Here is a 12,509-nt window from a genome sequence, read left to right as displayed (position 1 = left end):
AATACCAATCCCTGCCTGTGCCTCCGTATTACACTTCATAAGCTTGCTCTTCTGCAGTTATTCAGCGATCCCGTCTCAGCCAGAGAAATACTGTACGTGTGTCTTCAGGCTCCCCTGAGCCTTGCTGCAAGACCAGGACGGAGTGGGGTCGTTTCAGAAACAGGATCTTCTTTGCAACAGGACAGAGTGCGGTGCTGAGCTGTGGAAACTGACCAACACGTATCTCGTGAAGTGTAAACCACCGAATGGTTTACACTTCACAATGTCCAATACTGACAATGTCCAAAATAACCAGAAAGGTGTGGCTGGCACGCTAGTCTCTTTACTGAGCTCCGTGTCAGTGAGCAGACCTGCAATGAGACTAACTCTGACCCTTCCAAACCAGGACATTTGCATTTCGCCTGTGGCACGATCTGCTTTGTTTACGGAATGTATCGCAGCCGGGTGAAGGCCCAGACCAAGCGTTTCCAGGCAACCGCAGTGTTGATCAAATCCGGCCCGTCAGCCGCTCCCTCAGGTGCCAGGCAAGGTGACAGTGGGACAGGAGAGGAGGAAGTGGGCAGCAGCGTGGCCAAGGGCACTGTGCCAGGACGGGCGTGGTGGCGGACCCGCAGTGCACACAGGTGGGATACTCGCACAGCTGTGACCCACTTCCCTTCCACCAGCACAGCCTTGGGAACAGCTGCCTGCAGCCACTTTCCATCAGTTAAAAGGCCGTGCGTTTCTGTTAATGAACCTTTTTTTAATAATATAAACTCAGAGATAAGAATGAGGATGTTTATCCCTTCACACCTCCTAAATAACTGTTTTAGTGTTTATGCTTTATAGAACTACTGCACTTGCTGATTACTGACTTAGTAATTGTTTTCAATTGAGAATTAACTAGAAAAAAAAGGTTGAATCTTTTAGTGTTTGCGAACTAAAAAAAGACTGAGTGTCTCTAGCAATGACTGGCTCATCCAGCCCCTGTCTCCACCTTCCTTCCCACAAGCCGATTCACCCCCTGAAAGAAAGCCCCTCAAGAGACCCGCGCTGCCCACCCAGACCTCAGCCCTGCGGGTCTGACAGGAGTCAGCTGTAATCTTATCCTGTTCTGCACAGTTTATCTAACACGCTTGTGTACATTAATACTGCCTAACATCTAGAGCTCAATAGCAGTTACTGTGGCTATGCATGCCACTCCAGAGATACTGTGTGGAAAGAGTAAAAGTCCTTGAAACACTTCAGAGACGCAGGTGTAACCTGACATATCACTAACGCACTTTCTTTAGCACCTGAAAACGCTGTTATAGTCCGCGATGCTATACGGAATCATGAGTGAAAAAGAAATCTGTAGCCTGCATTTTCTGACTGCATTTTCTGGGCTTAATATTCTTCACTTGAAAGCTCCCACACAGTCGACAGGAAGCAGTCAGCTTGATGACTCATTAAAGCAACACTCCCACCTTGCAGGAAGATAATTTGGGGATGCTGGGAAGTTCAGGGCTCACAGCTCTGGTCTACCTGGGACTTTCGACCCCCCCCCAGGCAGCTGATTATGTATAATAAGATAAGGGCACCCTCTCTGTCCCCCCTTAAAATCAAAGGTCTTCCTCTTGTTTATTTAATTTTCTATCTTGACATTTCTTTACTGGTCTATATTAAACTCGGGTCTCAAACTCAATTCCTGGAGGGACTAGTGGTTTGTGGTCTGTGGTCCACATTTACAGTTACATACTGTAGTTACATGGTATTACATAATTATTTAATTAGCTGCATAACTGCAAAACGTCTAGTGAGGCTTAGAGGTGGTTTACAGGTAACTGTACCTTTAATGAAGTGAAAGTCTTGTGTGTAATCACCCACAAATGACCTTACGAGAAACCCTATACATTCAGATTTAGAAAATACTGTAATTAGCTTCATTGTTTAATTGACTACTCAGGTTGGAACAAGAACCACAAGAGACAAGGCCTTCCAGGAAATTTTGAGACCCAGGTCAGCGCAGTTTAAATTATACCTGAATGCAGAGACCTGAAGTCAGGGCAACCGTTGGATCTTACACTACCACAAGACAGGTTTTTGGAACAACCGGTATCTTCATGAGCGAAAGGAATAAATTATCTACAGATCAGACCATCAAATAAGAGAGAGAGAGAGCTCTTGCAATATTCCCTGGCTCTTCCCAGAAGAAGCACACACCTCCGGGGCCTGGCCTGTAAACGCACGTCATTCTGCAACTGGATGTTGACACTGTTCATTCCAGAAACAAGGCGTGGAGGGCGTGGGCTGGCGAGTCGCTATGAGCAATCCACCGCTGCTTTCTAGTGCAGTACGTACAGCTGAGACTCACCGCTCCACCACACTCAGTGCACAGAAAGGCCTCTTAAACCAACGCCTAATCACTAAACACAGATGGGAGCCAGCCTCTCACAGTTAGACTTCAACCCTTACTTCAGAATAACTGGAGTAGTGCCCTTGTCGTCACACTGAAACTGAAAACACACCTCTTGTTCTACCGCCCTCAACAGTGAACGTGGCAATTATTCCCTTTGGTTGTGGCAAGAGGGAAAAGCACGAGCAACCTTTCACTGTCCTTTATGACAAAGGCAAAGATGGAGGTGTGTTTCAGGATTGACACAACAGGAGATTAAAAGTGAAACCAAAATCCAGCCGCGCAGACGCGCCCGACTGCTTTCAGGCAGTCTGAAAGTCAGAAAGTGCCGAGGGCAGGGACAAGGAGCAGCAACATTCGGTCTCCGCTCTGGTGAGGAGGAAGGGTCTTTAAAACTTAATGCAGGAGGACTGTCACCCGGGCGATCATGTGTCTGTCGTCCCGGCAATAGGAGCTACTGCGGGAGTGGGAAGAGCCAGTGAAACTCTGCCCGGGGCTCGTCTGGTGCTCCCAGTGACAGCGAACGGGAGAGAGCTTCCTTTCCGTCTCACAGACTCCGAACTGCAGGGGAGAGCTGGGAGCGAGAGTGGGGTCAGCGAGCGAGAGGGTGACAGCTAGGACGTGCTCCCTGTTCCCAGTGCCCGGCAGGGTGGGCACGGGCGCGATGCACCAGGAAGGGGCAGAGGGCCGGGTGTGGGTCAACACAGGAGCGCCAGCCTTCACCCTTTTCCCCAGCGCAGGGGTGTGGGGACACTGTGGAAGGCTCTGGGAGAGAGCGCGGGCCTGCGTCATGTCTGACTGACTCACAGCCTTCTCTCAGGGTAGCTGTGAGGGGGAGAGAAGCTGTGTGAGCTGGGGAGGATGAGCCAGAACCTTTTGATCTCTTATACAACTGATGACGAGTCGCTCAGACAAGCTCTCCTACACACGGCAGAATGCACAGACACTGCAGGGGGACGCTTGCCGTGCGCAGACCCAATCCCCCGCCCCGGCACTATCTGAGAGGTCTGAAACTCAGCACACCTCCAACATCTGCCTCCACACCCCCGAGAAACGGAAGCTGTTGGGTAGATAATTAGGGATCTGGATTTCTGGATTTCTTCCTTCCAAACGTGAGAAAGAATTTTAAAAATAATTTAGTTCAGATTCTGAAGAAACAAAGGCGTATTTTCACCTTACTCATAGACAGGTGGGCAGCTGCGTCAGCATGCGTAGGAACAAGTAATAGGTTTTGTCCATGATGAAAAGAGAGGAAAGAAAACAAAATGTTTTGGCCGTGGAGCCTCTGAAGAACTGTGTTATCTTTCTTCTCTTTTCAGCATGGACAAAACCTATTACTTGTACCCTTACTCACAGACAACTGCCTTCTTATGTATTTCGGGCCTGTCCATACACTGTAGCTGAACTATGTCACAAGAATTATTCACAGTTAAGGGGACATTTTAAGGAAAAGAACTTAAAAGTATAAAAATATTTTCCCATTATCAAACAGCTTTTTTCCCCAGTATTGTATATTTTTCAGGATAAAATATAAAAGGTGTACAGTTTATTTGATATACAGTATATTTATTTTCAGTTATTCAGATAGCTTTAACAAAAGATTAGATTAGAGATGACTGACTCTACTTCCCTAAGGAGAACATGAGATCAAAGACAAAATGACTAGGCACGCTGTGCAAAATGTTTCAACTCTCATGTTTCTGAATGTGTGTGACAGACAGACCTGGATTACTGTACCATCAGAACCGTGACAAGACCAAGGATGAAACTACCAATCTAATAACGGCAGGATACCAGCGCAGATGATACAATTCTGTATGCTGTGCAGATTTCTCCAAAGGTGGCAGAAAATGAATGTTTTTCATTCTCTTGCATGTTCGTGGTGACAGATTTGTCCATTGGTAAATCACAATGTAGCTTTGTGTGACACTCAATAACGGGAAGGAGACATTCAGTCTGAGAGCTCTCTAAATTTTTTTGTTCAAATTCTTTAATGACCCTGTTTATCTAGCTGTCCCAGAAATTGATACCGATCTACCATTACCAACCCAATATGTGATGTTAAATGCTTTCTCTCTGTTTTGCTGGCTTGTTAGCCATCACCAGTTTTAACATGTATGTACGTCTTTCATGCAATCTAGCTTCTGGAGAGTTCTGAAATCTTTTGAGCAAATTCCAGGACATTCAAAGACTGAACTGAGTGTTTCATCTAAGCTTTGCTAGATTAAACAGAAACTTATTTCAAGTGTTTGTCTTGAAGTACTTTTTAGTGCTTCTTTACTCTAAGTGCATCTTGTTGTTTTCCTGGCTAGGGATAAAGTTAATCTCTCAAAAGCTGCTGCGCAAATGTAAAACCTAACTGAGATGCATCACACAGAGGCCACACGGACCGTGCTTCATTTCAATGCAGCAGATCACAGTGGGGCATTCGACAACTGTGAGAAAATCTGTGCCCTTTGAAAACAGCAAACAGCTCAAGTTACAAATCAATCAGTGAACACATCTGCTCAAGACATCCATGCCTTCTTTAGAAGGATGGCAGTGCTAACTGCTGTCATTCTTCAATAACTATAGCACTCATTTGGAAGTGTAAGGGAGAAGCTTACATCATGTGAGTACTTTGTTACAATTATAGTATCATCTGACATAGCTTACACACTTATACAGGCCTGTCTTCTGAAAGGAACTTTCTGTGTGAATGAGAGTAATGGATCTGGTTTGCACATTAACACAATAGGGGTAGCAGAGTGGAGGGTTGGTTAGGGTTCTGGCTATGGACCAGAGGGTCACGGGTTCAAATCCCAGGTGGGTTGCCGATGCTGTATCCTTGATCAAGGTGCGTTCAGGATTAAAACAAAGATTCTAAAGGGACTAAATTGAATTTAGTAATACTGACTTCAATTTCATATCCCCGGAGCAGGCTGTTTTTTTGCAAGGCCCACGAAGACACAAACATCACTAGTGCCACCACACAAGACATAAATGGTTTCCTTGGTCTCCCAAAGACAGAGGGGAAGAACGTAACACAATCAGCACAACCAAACCAGACCTTCCTGCAGGAAAAGAAACACATGTCTATCCAGAGTTTGGCCCCTTGACTCAATTCCACTTTATCACCTGTTGATAGGACTGCCCTTGTGTCATATTTCTGCTGGTCTCTGGCAGCTCTGCATTGCTCATAAACTGAACAAATAGATACATCTCTGAATGCAGGTGAATGCTCCAGATCTGGAAGGAGTGAAATGCATGTTCCATTAAAAACTTTTTAAAAACGTTTTTTTCTCCCCTTCTTTGCTCTACCTTGCGTTCTCAATGTTGTTTCAGAACAATGTTCATACATGTAACCATGTAACTTGAAAGACAAGTTTGGCAGTGTGTACGCAGACTGTTTTGTGCCGAGATGATTTAAATGCCAGTATCATGTAAAACGCCTGCCATGTATAAACAGCAGCCTTTAAACTCACAGGATTTAGCCAGCAAGCTTAATTAAGAAAGATTAATAATCCAAGCAACTGGCAAGCATGTTCCATGAGTGCTTGTTTGCATTATAACCGTGGAAGATGGTGTTTTAATCCCTTTTGATTAATCAGGAAGAAAACAAAACGGGAAAATAGCAGTTCAGCAGTTATACACCAAGTAATTATCTATGTGCTGACGGCTGCAGGGTCCTGTGATACAGGATTACTGTGAGCTGGCACTAAGTCAGGGGCTTGTGTTGCATTGTCCTCCAGCCATAAAGCAACCCAACAGCAGAGAAACGCCATGAATGTCAGAAACATTAGATTTAAACTGATATGTGCAAAAACATTAATACAAATCTGTGCATTATTAAGTTGAGTGAGTTTTCTACAGGTATTTAGAAAAGGTTTTAAGCATTTTGATAAAGTATATGGTATGCTGAATTAGTACCACGTAATTAAAAATGATGTTATGCATATCGATATTGTATATTTATTTCTTTTTTTAAGATAAATAATTTGTCTACAATAGATTTAACGTGACACCCAAATGCATCAGCTGTCTAGTGCTCTGAGGTTTGCTCTGAGGCTGCAGACAACAAGGGAGGGTCCTGTACTCTGGACAGAGCATCGCTTGATAAGTCAGCCTGCCTTCAGATACCCCAGGAAGGCAGTAAACTAGACCACCAAGGTGTATCACACGAGCAAGAATGGAGTCAAGGGCTTCCCATGCACTGTGGTGGTTATACTGTCCAGAGGTTTCTTGACGACTGCTTGGCTTTTCCATGCATGAAGTACAGACATTCAATACGAAGCAGAGAGTCACAAATTAAACAACCACAAAAACACGGTTCTTGCATGATTAAACCTATTTCCAGTTGCTAGTTTTTATAACCATTTCATGTCACGCTTACACCCAATTGCGAGGTCGTCGCTCGTGTGTATGAGCAAGCATCAGACATCCCTCCCGACTGCAAGCACGTACCCCCACACACAGCTTCCAACGTGTCCAGAAACACTGAGCACCACCTGGACAACCTTAAGTAACGCTGCGACTGTGTATTGTCAGAGAGAACAGCTCTCATCCAAGCGGGCTCTCTGGGGAAAATCCCTTTTCTCTGAAGAGCCTAGGTCTCTTGCAGCATGAGGAAACCTGAAACCCAAGCCTTCCCTGGGCTTCTCTACCTACAGCATTTTCTCACAATCGCTTTCCTTCAATGTCTCCTTCAACACGCCTGCAGGGGTGCAGCCACAGGGCAGTCGTGCCACCCATCTCTGTGAGCAAACTGGTAGACCTGGCATTGGCTGAAATCCAGGAAAAAAACGCACCACGCACAGGGAAACACACCTCCCTCCACAGAAAAACAACAAAACAATTCCCACCAGGCCTCTGTGGGGGGATCGGCCTGGCCAGGGCAGTGGCAGCGGAGGTGGCGCGAGTGAAACAAGAGGAGCCGAACTGCAGGAGTGCCGTCCCCCCCGTCTGAGCGGAGTGTGCGAGAATTCACACTCCACCGCCGAGCCACACCCACAGCCGGGGGAGACACAGACGCCGTCTGTTCACGATGGCGACAGCCCCAGAGTTTACTGTCTCAACACCGGCAGTGCAGCTCCCACAGGCGGGCCACACCGGGCGCTTCCTGGACAGGTCCAGCACGAGCTAGAGACGTATTCGCCTCGCCTGCTGCAGCGGTGGAAAGAAAGACTGTCTCTTCCATGGTAATTGACACATCAGATTCTTCAGTTTTGCTCCCCATTCATTCATTGCGTTTGGCCTCACAGTCTCACCTTTCTTAATCCCACCTTCCACAAAACCCTGAAATGCTCAATTGCGGGCGACGGGCGCCGAGAAAACCACCAGCAGGAACAAGGGCACAGCTGAGCTCAGTGTGGTTGCGCCGCTGCCAAGAAGCGGACAATGGCAAGAACACAAGGCGGCTCTGGAGCGCGAGTGAGAAAATGCAGCAGAGTTCCTGCTCCTATTTTTAGTTCTACGCGCACACTAAAAAAAAAACAACAGCACGCAGCTACAACGCCAGGCTCTGGCAGTGCCCTCGGTGAGCAACGGGGCCCTGACAAACCTCGAATTCCTGAGAAGAAGACACCAGCTACGCAGCGAAAATCAGGCTCGGCGGGATCTGCGCGGGCAGAGCCACCACTCCCTCTCTCTAGGCGGCTCAAGTTTCAGCCGAACGGGCGACACATCGGCGCGCAGGCGGCCCCACAGGGGTTAATCCACAGTCAGGTGTGAAAAACAACAGGTATGGGTCTGCTCTCGGGCCGCGGAGGAGAAAGGGGGAAAATCAAGGACTCACCCAGTTCCCTGGAAACTGGAGACACTGCAGCATTCTCTCCTATCTTGGAAACGGCATCGAAGTAGGCCCTACCGGCCAGAGACATGGCTGCAAGGGGAAAAAGAGCACAGTTTCAGCCTCCCGCTCGCCAGCACTATTATTATAACCCGGGTGGTTTAACTGCTGTACCAGCGGGGCTTAGTATGTCACAGCCCATGTCTGCAATTAGATCGCCTGCAGAGCCAGCTAGTTTCAGACATCGTTGATGGCCCTTGAAAAGACTGCTACACAAGTCATTAGCAAATGTCTTGGTTGGACTGTCACTAAGTTAAATCCCTAAGTATGACACCAACAATACTTAAGCAACTTCATACAAGGTTGCTCCTGAAATTAAAAGCTGCAGGAATGTGAGCACAGGGATTAAGAACTGGATAAGGAACAGGAGAGAGTATTTTTTTTTAACGGGCACAACCTCTAAGTGGGCTTAAGCTGAAGCTCAACAAAGCACCAGCAGGACCTCAGTCAGAATACTGTGTTCAGTTTTGGTCATCACACTGCAAACAAAATCTGGAAGACAAGCAACAGGAATGATTCCTGCTCTCGGGATAATGTTATACAGGGTCAAATTAAGGGAGATGCATCTCATCATTGTAGAGTAAGGGAGGCTTGAGCCACGTTTGTAAAACACCGAGGGGTATTGAAAAGGTCACACTAAGGGTCTATTTCACACTCCCTAGAGAAGCAAGGCCAGGGGTCAGATCTGGAAACAAAAAGGAAATTCATCTGGGGTGGAGAAATCCCAAGTATTTCTACACACGAGAAGGTGCTGGACTGACGCACAGCTGGACTCAGTTTTGTATGAATTTAGCTACCAGACAAACAAGAAGGGCCTCTTTTTGTCTGCAGCCTTTCTTATGTTCTTATGGAATCTGCGCTGTACATCTTACCTGCTGCAGCTTTTTCATAGCTCCTGCCCAGGTTGACAAGGTTTCGGAGGCCGGGGTTGAACTGTTCCATCACATTCTGCCAGAGAAAACGACAGAATCAGAACACCGTCTCGCCGTCGAGAGAAAGACCAGAAATCTCAGCTTTTCCTCACGAACAGGCCGGGTTGCTGCTTTGTGAAAACGTATACAATATGTGAGTGTTCACCTTGTGGATTTAATAATATTTAGAATATTGTAAGATTTATATAAAAGACATTTCAGTACCCCTGAAGGATTCCAAGATGCTTGTTTTCCAAGTGCTTTAGATGAACCAGCTTTTGCACAGTTGACCAAAGCTTTTAAAGGGCAATGGATTTTAAACAGCAATCATTCTCTGTCCACATGCACCGAAAGAGACTTGATGTTGAAGGATTAAAGAACAGAATCACTTTTACCTGCAACAAACACGACCTTGGAAAGAGTATTCAGGCTACTGAAAGCAACAGACACACTCAACTCAACACCCAGCTTCATGCTGAGCACAAACGCAGGAGACAACAGAACATGACTTGGGCCGACTCAGAGGCTCTAGAGGGAGTAAGGAACGAAGAGGTGATTTTCCAGGATCAATAAGGCACGATTGTCTGGAGAACCCAGATATGCCGAATGCCTTCCTTTTATTTCCTTCCTTTCTAAACACCCTGTGCACAGACAGGCCATGACAGGAATCCTGCTGCACATCGAGGAGGTAGCAGAAGACCACAAGGGGGCTGTTGGGTGAGGAAGAGCCCATTAAGAGTCCTTGTCACATGGGATCACTGCGCCCGTGCGGGAGTACGGGGGGGCAGAGCGAGGTGCAGCCTGGCCTGATCAGCCAGAGTTGATGGGGTCCCCCGTGCCATGACACCACCATCGTGTTTTCACTGCACGGGGTCGGCTGTGGTGCTCCAACCCAGGGGACTAGACGAGGGGCTCCCCCGAGCTGGATGAATTGTGCGAATTGTGGCTGGCTGTCCGGAAGCCTTGAAGGCAGTGGAAGAGTGTTGCTGGATGTGGCTTCTAGGGACCCCCCCCCAACTCCACAGAGCACGCTCACCAGCCCGCAACTCCAGAGAGCACGCTCACCAGCCCGCAACTCCAGAGAGCACGCTCACCAGCCCGCAACTCCACAGAGCACGCTCACCAGCCCGCAACTCCAGAGAGCACGCTCACCAGCCCGCAACTCCAGAGAGCACGCTCACCAGCCCTAGCACCAGAGAGCACGCTCACCAGCCCTGGCACCAGAGAGCACGCACACCAGACAGCAACTCCAGAGAGCACGCTCACCAGCCCTGGCACCAGAGCATGCTCACCAGCCCTGGCACCAGAGAGCACACACACCAGCCCTGGCACCAGAGAGCACACACACCAGCCCTGGCACCAGAGAGCACACACACCAGCCCTGGCACCAGAGAGCACACACACCAGCCCTGGCACCAGAGAGCACACACACCAGCCCTGGCACCAGAGAGGGGCCTGCAGCCCTGGCAGTAAGAAGACCTATAGTGCATCAACAGGAATACTGTCCCAAACGGCACATCCTTGACTGCAATCATATTCACTTCCACCCCACGATACTAGCAGCAGCCCCGGCTTTAAGCAGAACGCAAACAAGAGACGTGGAAACAAATATCCCCGACATGGCTGAAATCTCCAGAGGGAAGCAAGGACTTGTTGGTTAGTTTTTTGATGGCGAGGCACCAGAAGTGCAGCTCAGAGAAAGGTTTGAAACAACGTGGTCAGAATCCGATGTCTTAACAGCGGCTGACTGGCCTCAGTGGAGGCAGTAAACACAACTGAATGGGACGTGCTGGAAAGGTCGAATGAGAATTTTATTTAAAAAATATTAATTACACAGCATGTGTGGTCATGCCTTATACTGTACCTGTGGATAACTTAAAAAACAACTAAAAAAGCATGTATTTACCGTTTATAAACATACAAATTCTGAGAATATAATTCTGATACCACCAATACCAGAATTAGTCACACATACGCCCTTAATCATGAGCACATATTTAAAGACACTATGCTTCCTGCTTCCCACCTTACGTATGTCCTGTATTCAGTCTGCTTTGTAATCTAGTTGTCTTATGCCTAATGTGATATAGTTCTGATCTGCTCTAACCATCACTATTTTGTAAAACAGAAAGCACAAGGGTCACTTCCAGAGTCTCAATACATCACAGTGCAAAAGCAAATTATCACGCGTGTATGTTCTGAGGGCACAATAATCCGTAAGCTTTACCAGGCTAAACATGCAGTTACGGGTTTTTTAGAACAACTGCAAAAATGAACAGTGGGTAATAACTGTTGGGTAACAGATTTATTACCCAAATTATTCTCTGGCTCATTTTCATATTGGATGCCCAAGCTGCCCTGGCGCTGACAGTGTTGGTGTCGACTGTTTCATGAAACAGGTGCACTGTAACAGCCATCACGTCGCTCAGCAGAGTGCTGGATGACAAGGCACAGAGCTCCAGCCATCCCTCTCCGCTTTAAGGCAGGAGCAATCTGAACTCGCACCGTCTACGACTGCGGAAACCACAGCTGAACCAGGAGGCCCGCCATCTGACAGCAACCCAGTCCAGCGCGTCTGTTGTCTCTCTGCGAGTCTTTGTTATGCAGAGCGACACCTTTGAGATTCTCGTCCTGTGGCGCCGCTGGGGTTTCTGACCTTCAGGCCAGGCCGGGGGAGTACAGACTGATGCAGATGCAGATGCCCTGGGGGCAGTTCTCACACACATTCCGATGGCGTGAGGATACTCTTAGATACTCTTAGGATACTCTGCTTTTGAAAGGAGTGTCCAAGACAAGAAATCCAGGGGCCATGGGTCTCTTCTGGTCTCCATTTCACCTGAGCTCTCAACGCAGCCCTTTTGAACATATTTTGTACACAATTATGTACATGTTTAAGTGGAAAAAGCTTATATTCACTCAAGGTCTTAGATTAAGCAGCAAACAATTCTGTCATACAGATTTAATGGGCATCTTAAACTCACCAGTTTCTTAAGTTCAAGGAAAAAAAAAAAATTATTTTTTTCATTTAAACTTGTTCAGTTGTCTGTGCGTAGGATGTGTTCGTATCCTATCTATTTACCTATAGTTTATGTTTTCACTATTCATTGCACAGGGCATTCACCCCTATCCTGATGAAAGGAATGTTGTGGCTACGTCTTATTCAACAACTTTCCAAATGAAAGGCACAACTACTGTACATACACACGCAGCATATCAGTTCATAAACTGCAGGACTGAGATGCGAGTCAACTGGGCAAACGGTGCTCGAGGGATTTAAGAGGCAAAATGCCCAGTGGCTGTGGAGAGCGGCTCGGGTCTTTCTTCCGAATCAGCTGATTCTTAGAGTTTGTAACTGGGAAACCGAATCGACCAGAGGCAAGTATAAAGGAACATCATG

At 47.2% G+C, this 12,509-nt stretch overlaps 1 protein-coding gene across 3 annotated transcripts in view; it reads right to left on the bottom strand.

The window, feature by feature from the left end:
- baiap2l1a (BAR/IMD domain containing adaptor protein 2 like 1a) overlaps nucleotides 1–12,509 on the bottom strand; it is a 43,808-nt gene that overhangs the window by 27,297 nt on the left and 4,002 nt on the right. For all 3 annotated transcript variants that reach the window (XM_088612145.1, XM_088612144.1, XM_088612143.1), the window contains exons 2-3: nucleotides 9,074–9,149; nucleotides 8,148–8,234 (exon numbers count right to left, since the gene is read on the bottom strand). In XM_088612145.1, coding sequence (XP_088468271.1) covers nucleotides 8,148–8,234; nucleotides 9,074–9,143 — 157 coding nt within the window. In that variant the 5' untranslated portion in view covers nucleotides 9,144–9,149. The remainder of the gene's footprint in view (nucleotides 1–8,147; nucleotides 8,235–9,073; nucleotides 9,150–12,509) is intronic.

The sequence above is a fragment of the Lepisosteus platostomus genome, chromosome 19 (genome assembly GCF_059453375.1).
Source record: "Lepisosteus platostomus isolate fLepPlt1 chromosome 19, fLepPlt1.hap1, whole genome shotgun sequence".
Classification (NCBI taxonomy): domain Eukaryota; kingdom Metazoa; phylum Chordata; class Actinopteri; order Semionotiformes; family Lepisosteidae; genus Lepisosteus; species Lepisosteus platostomus.
This window is presented reverse-complemented; position numbering and strand designations above follow the sequence as displayed.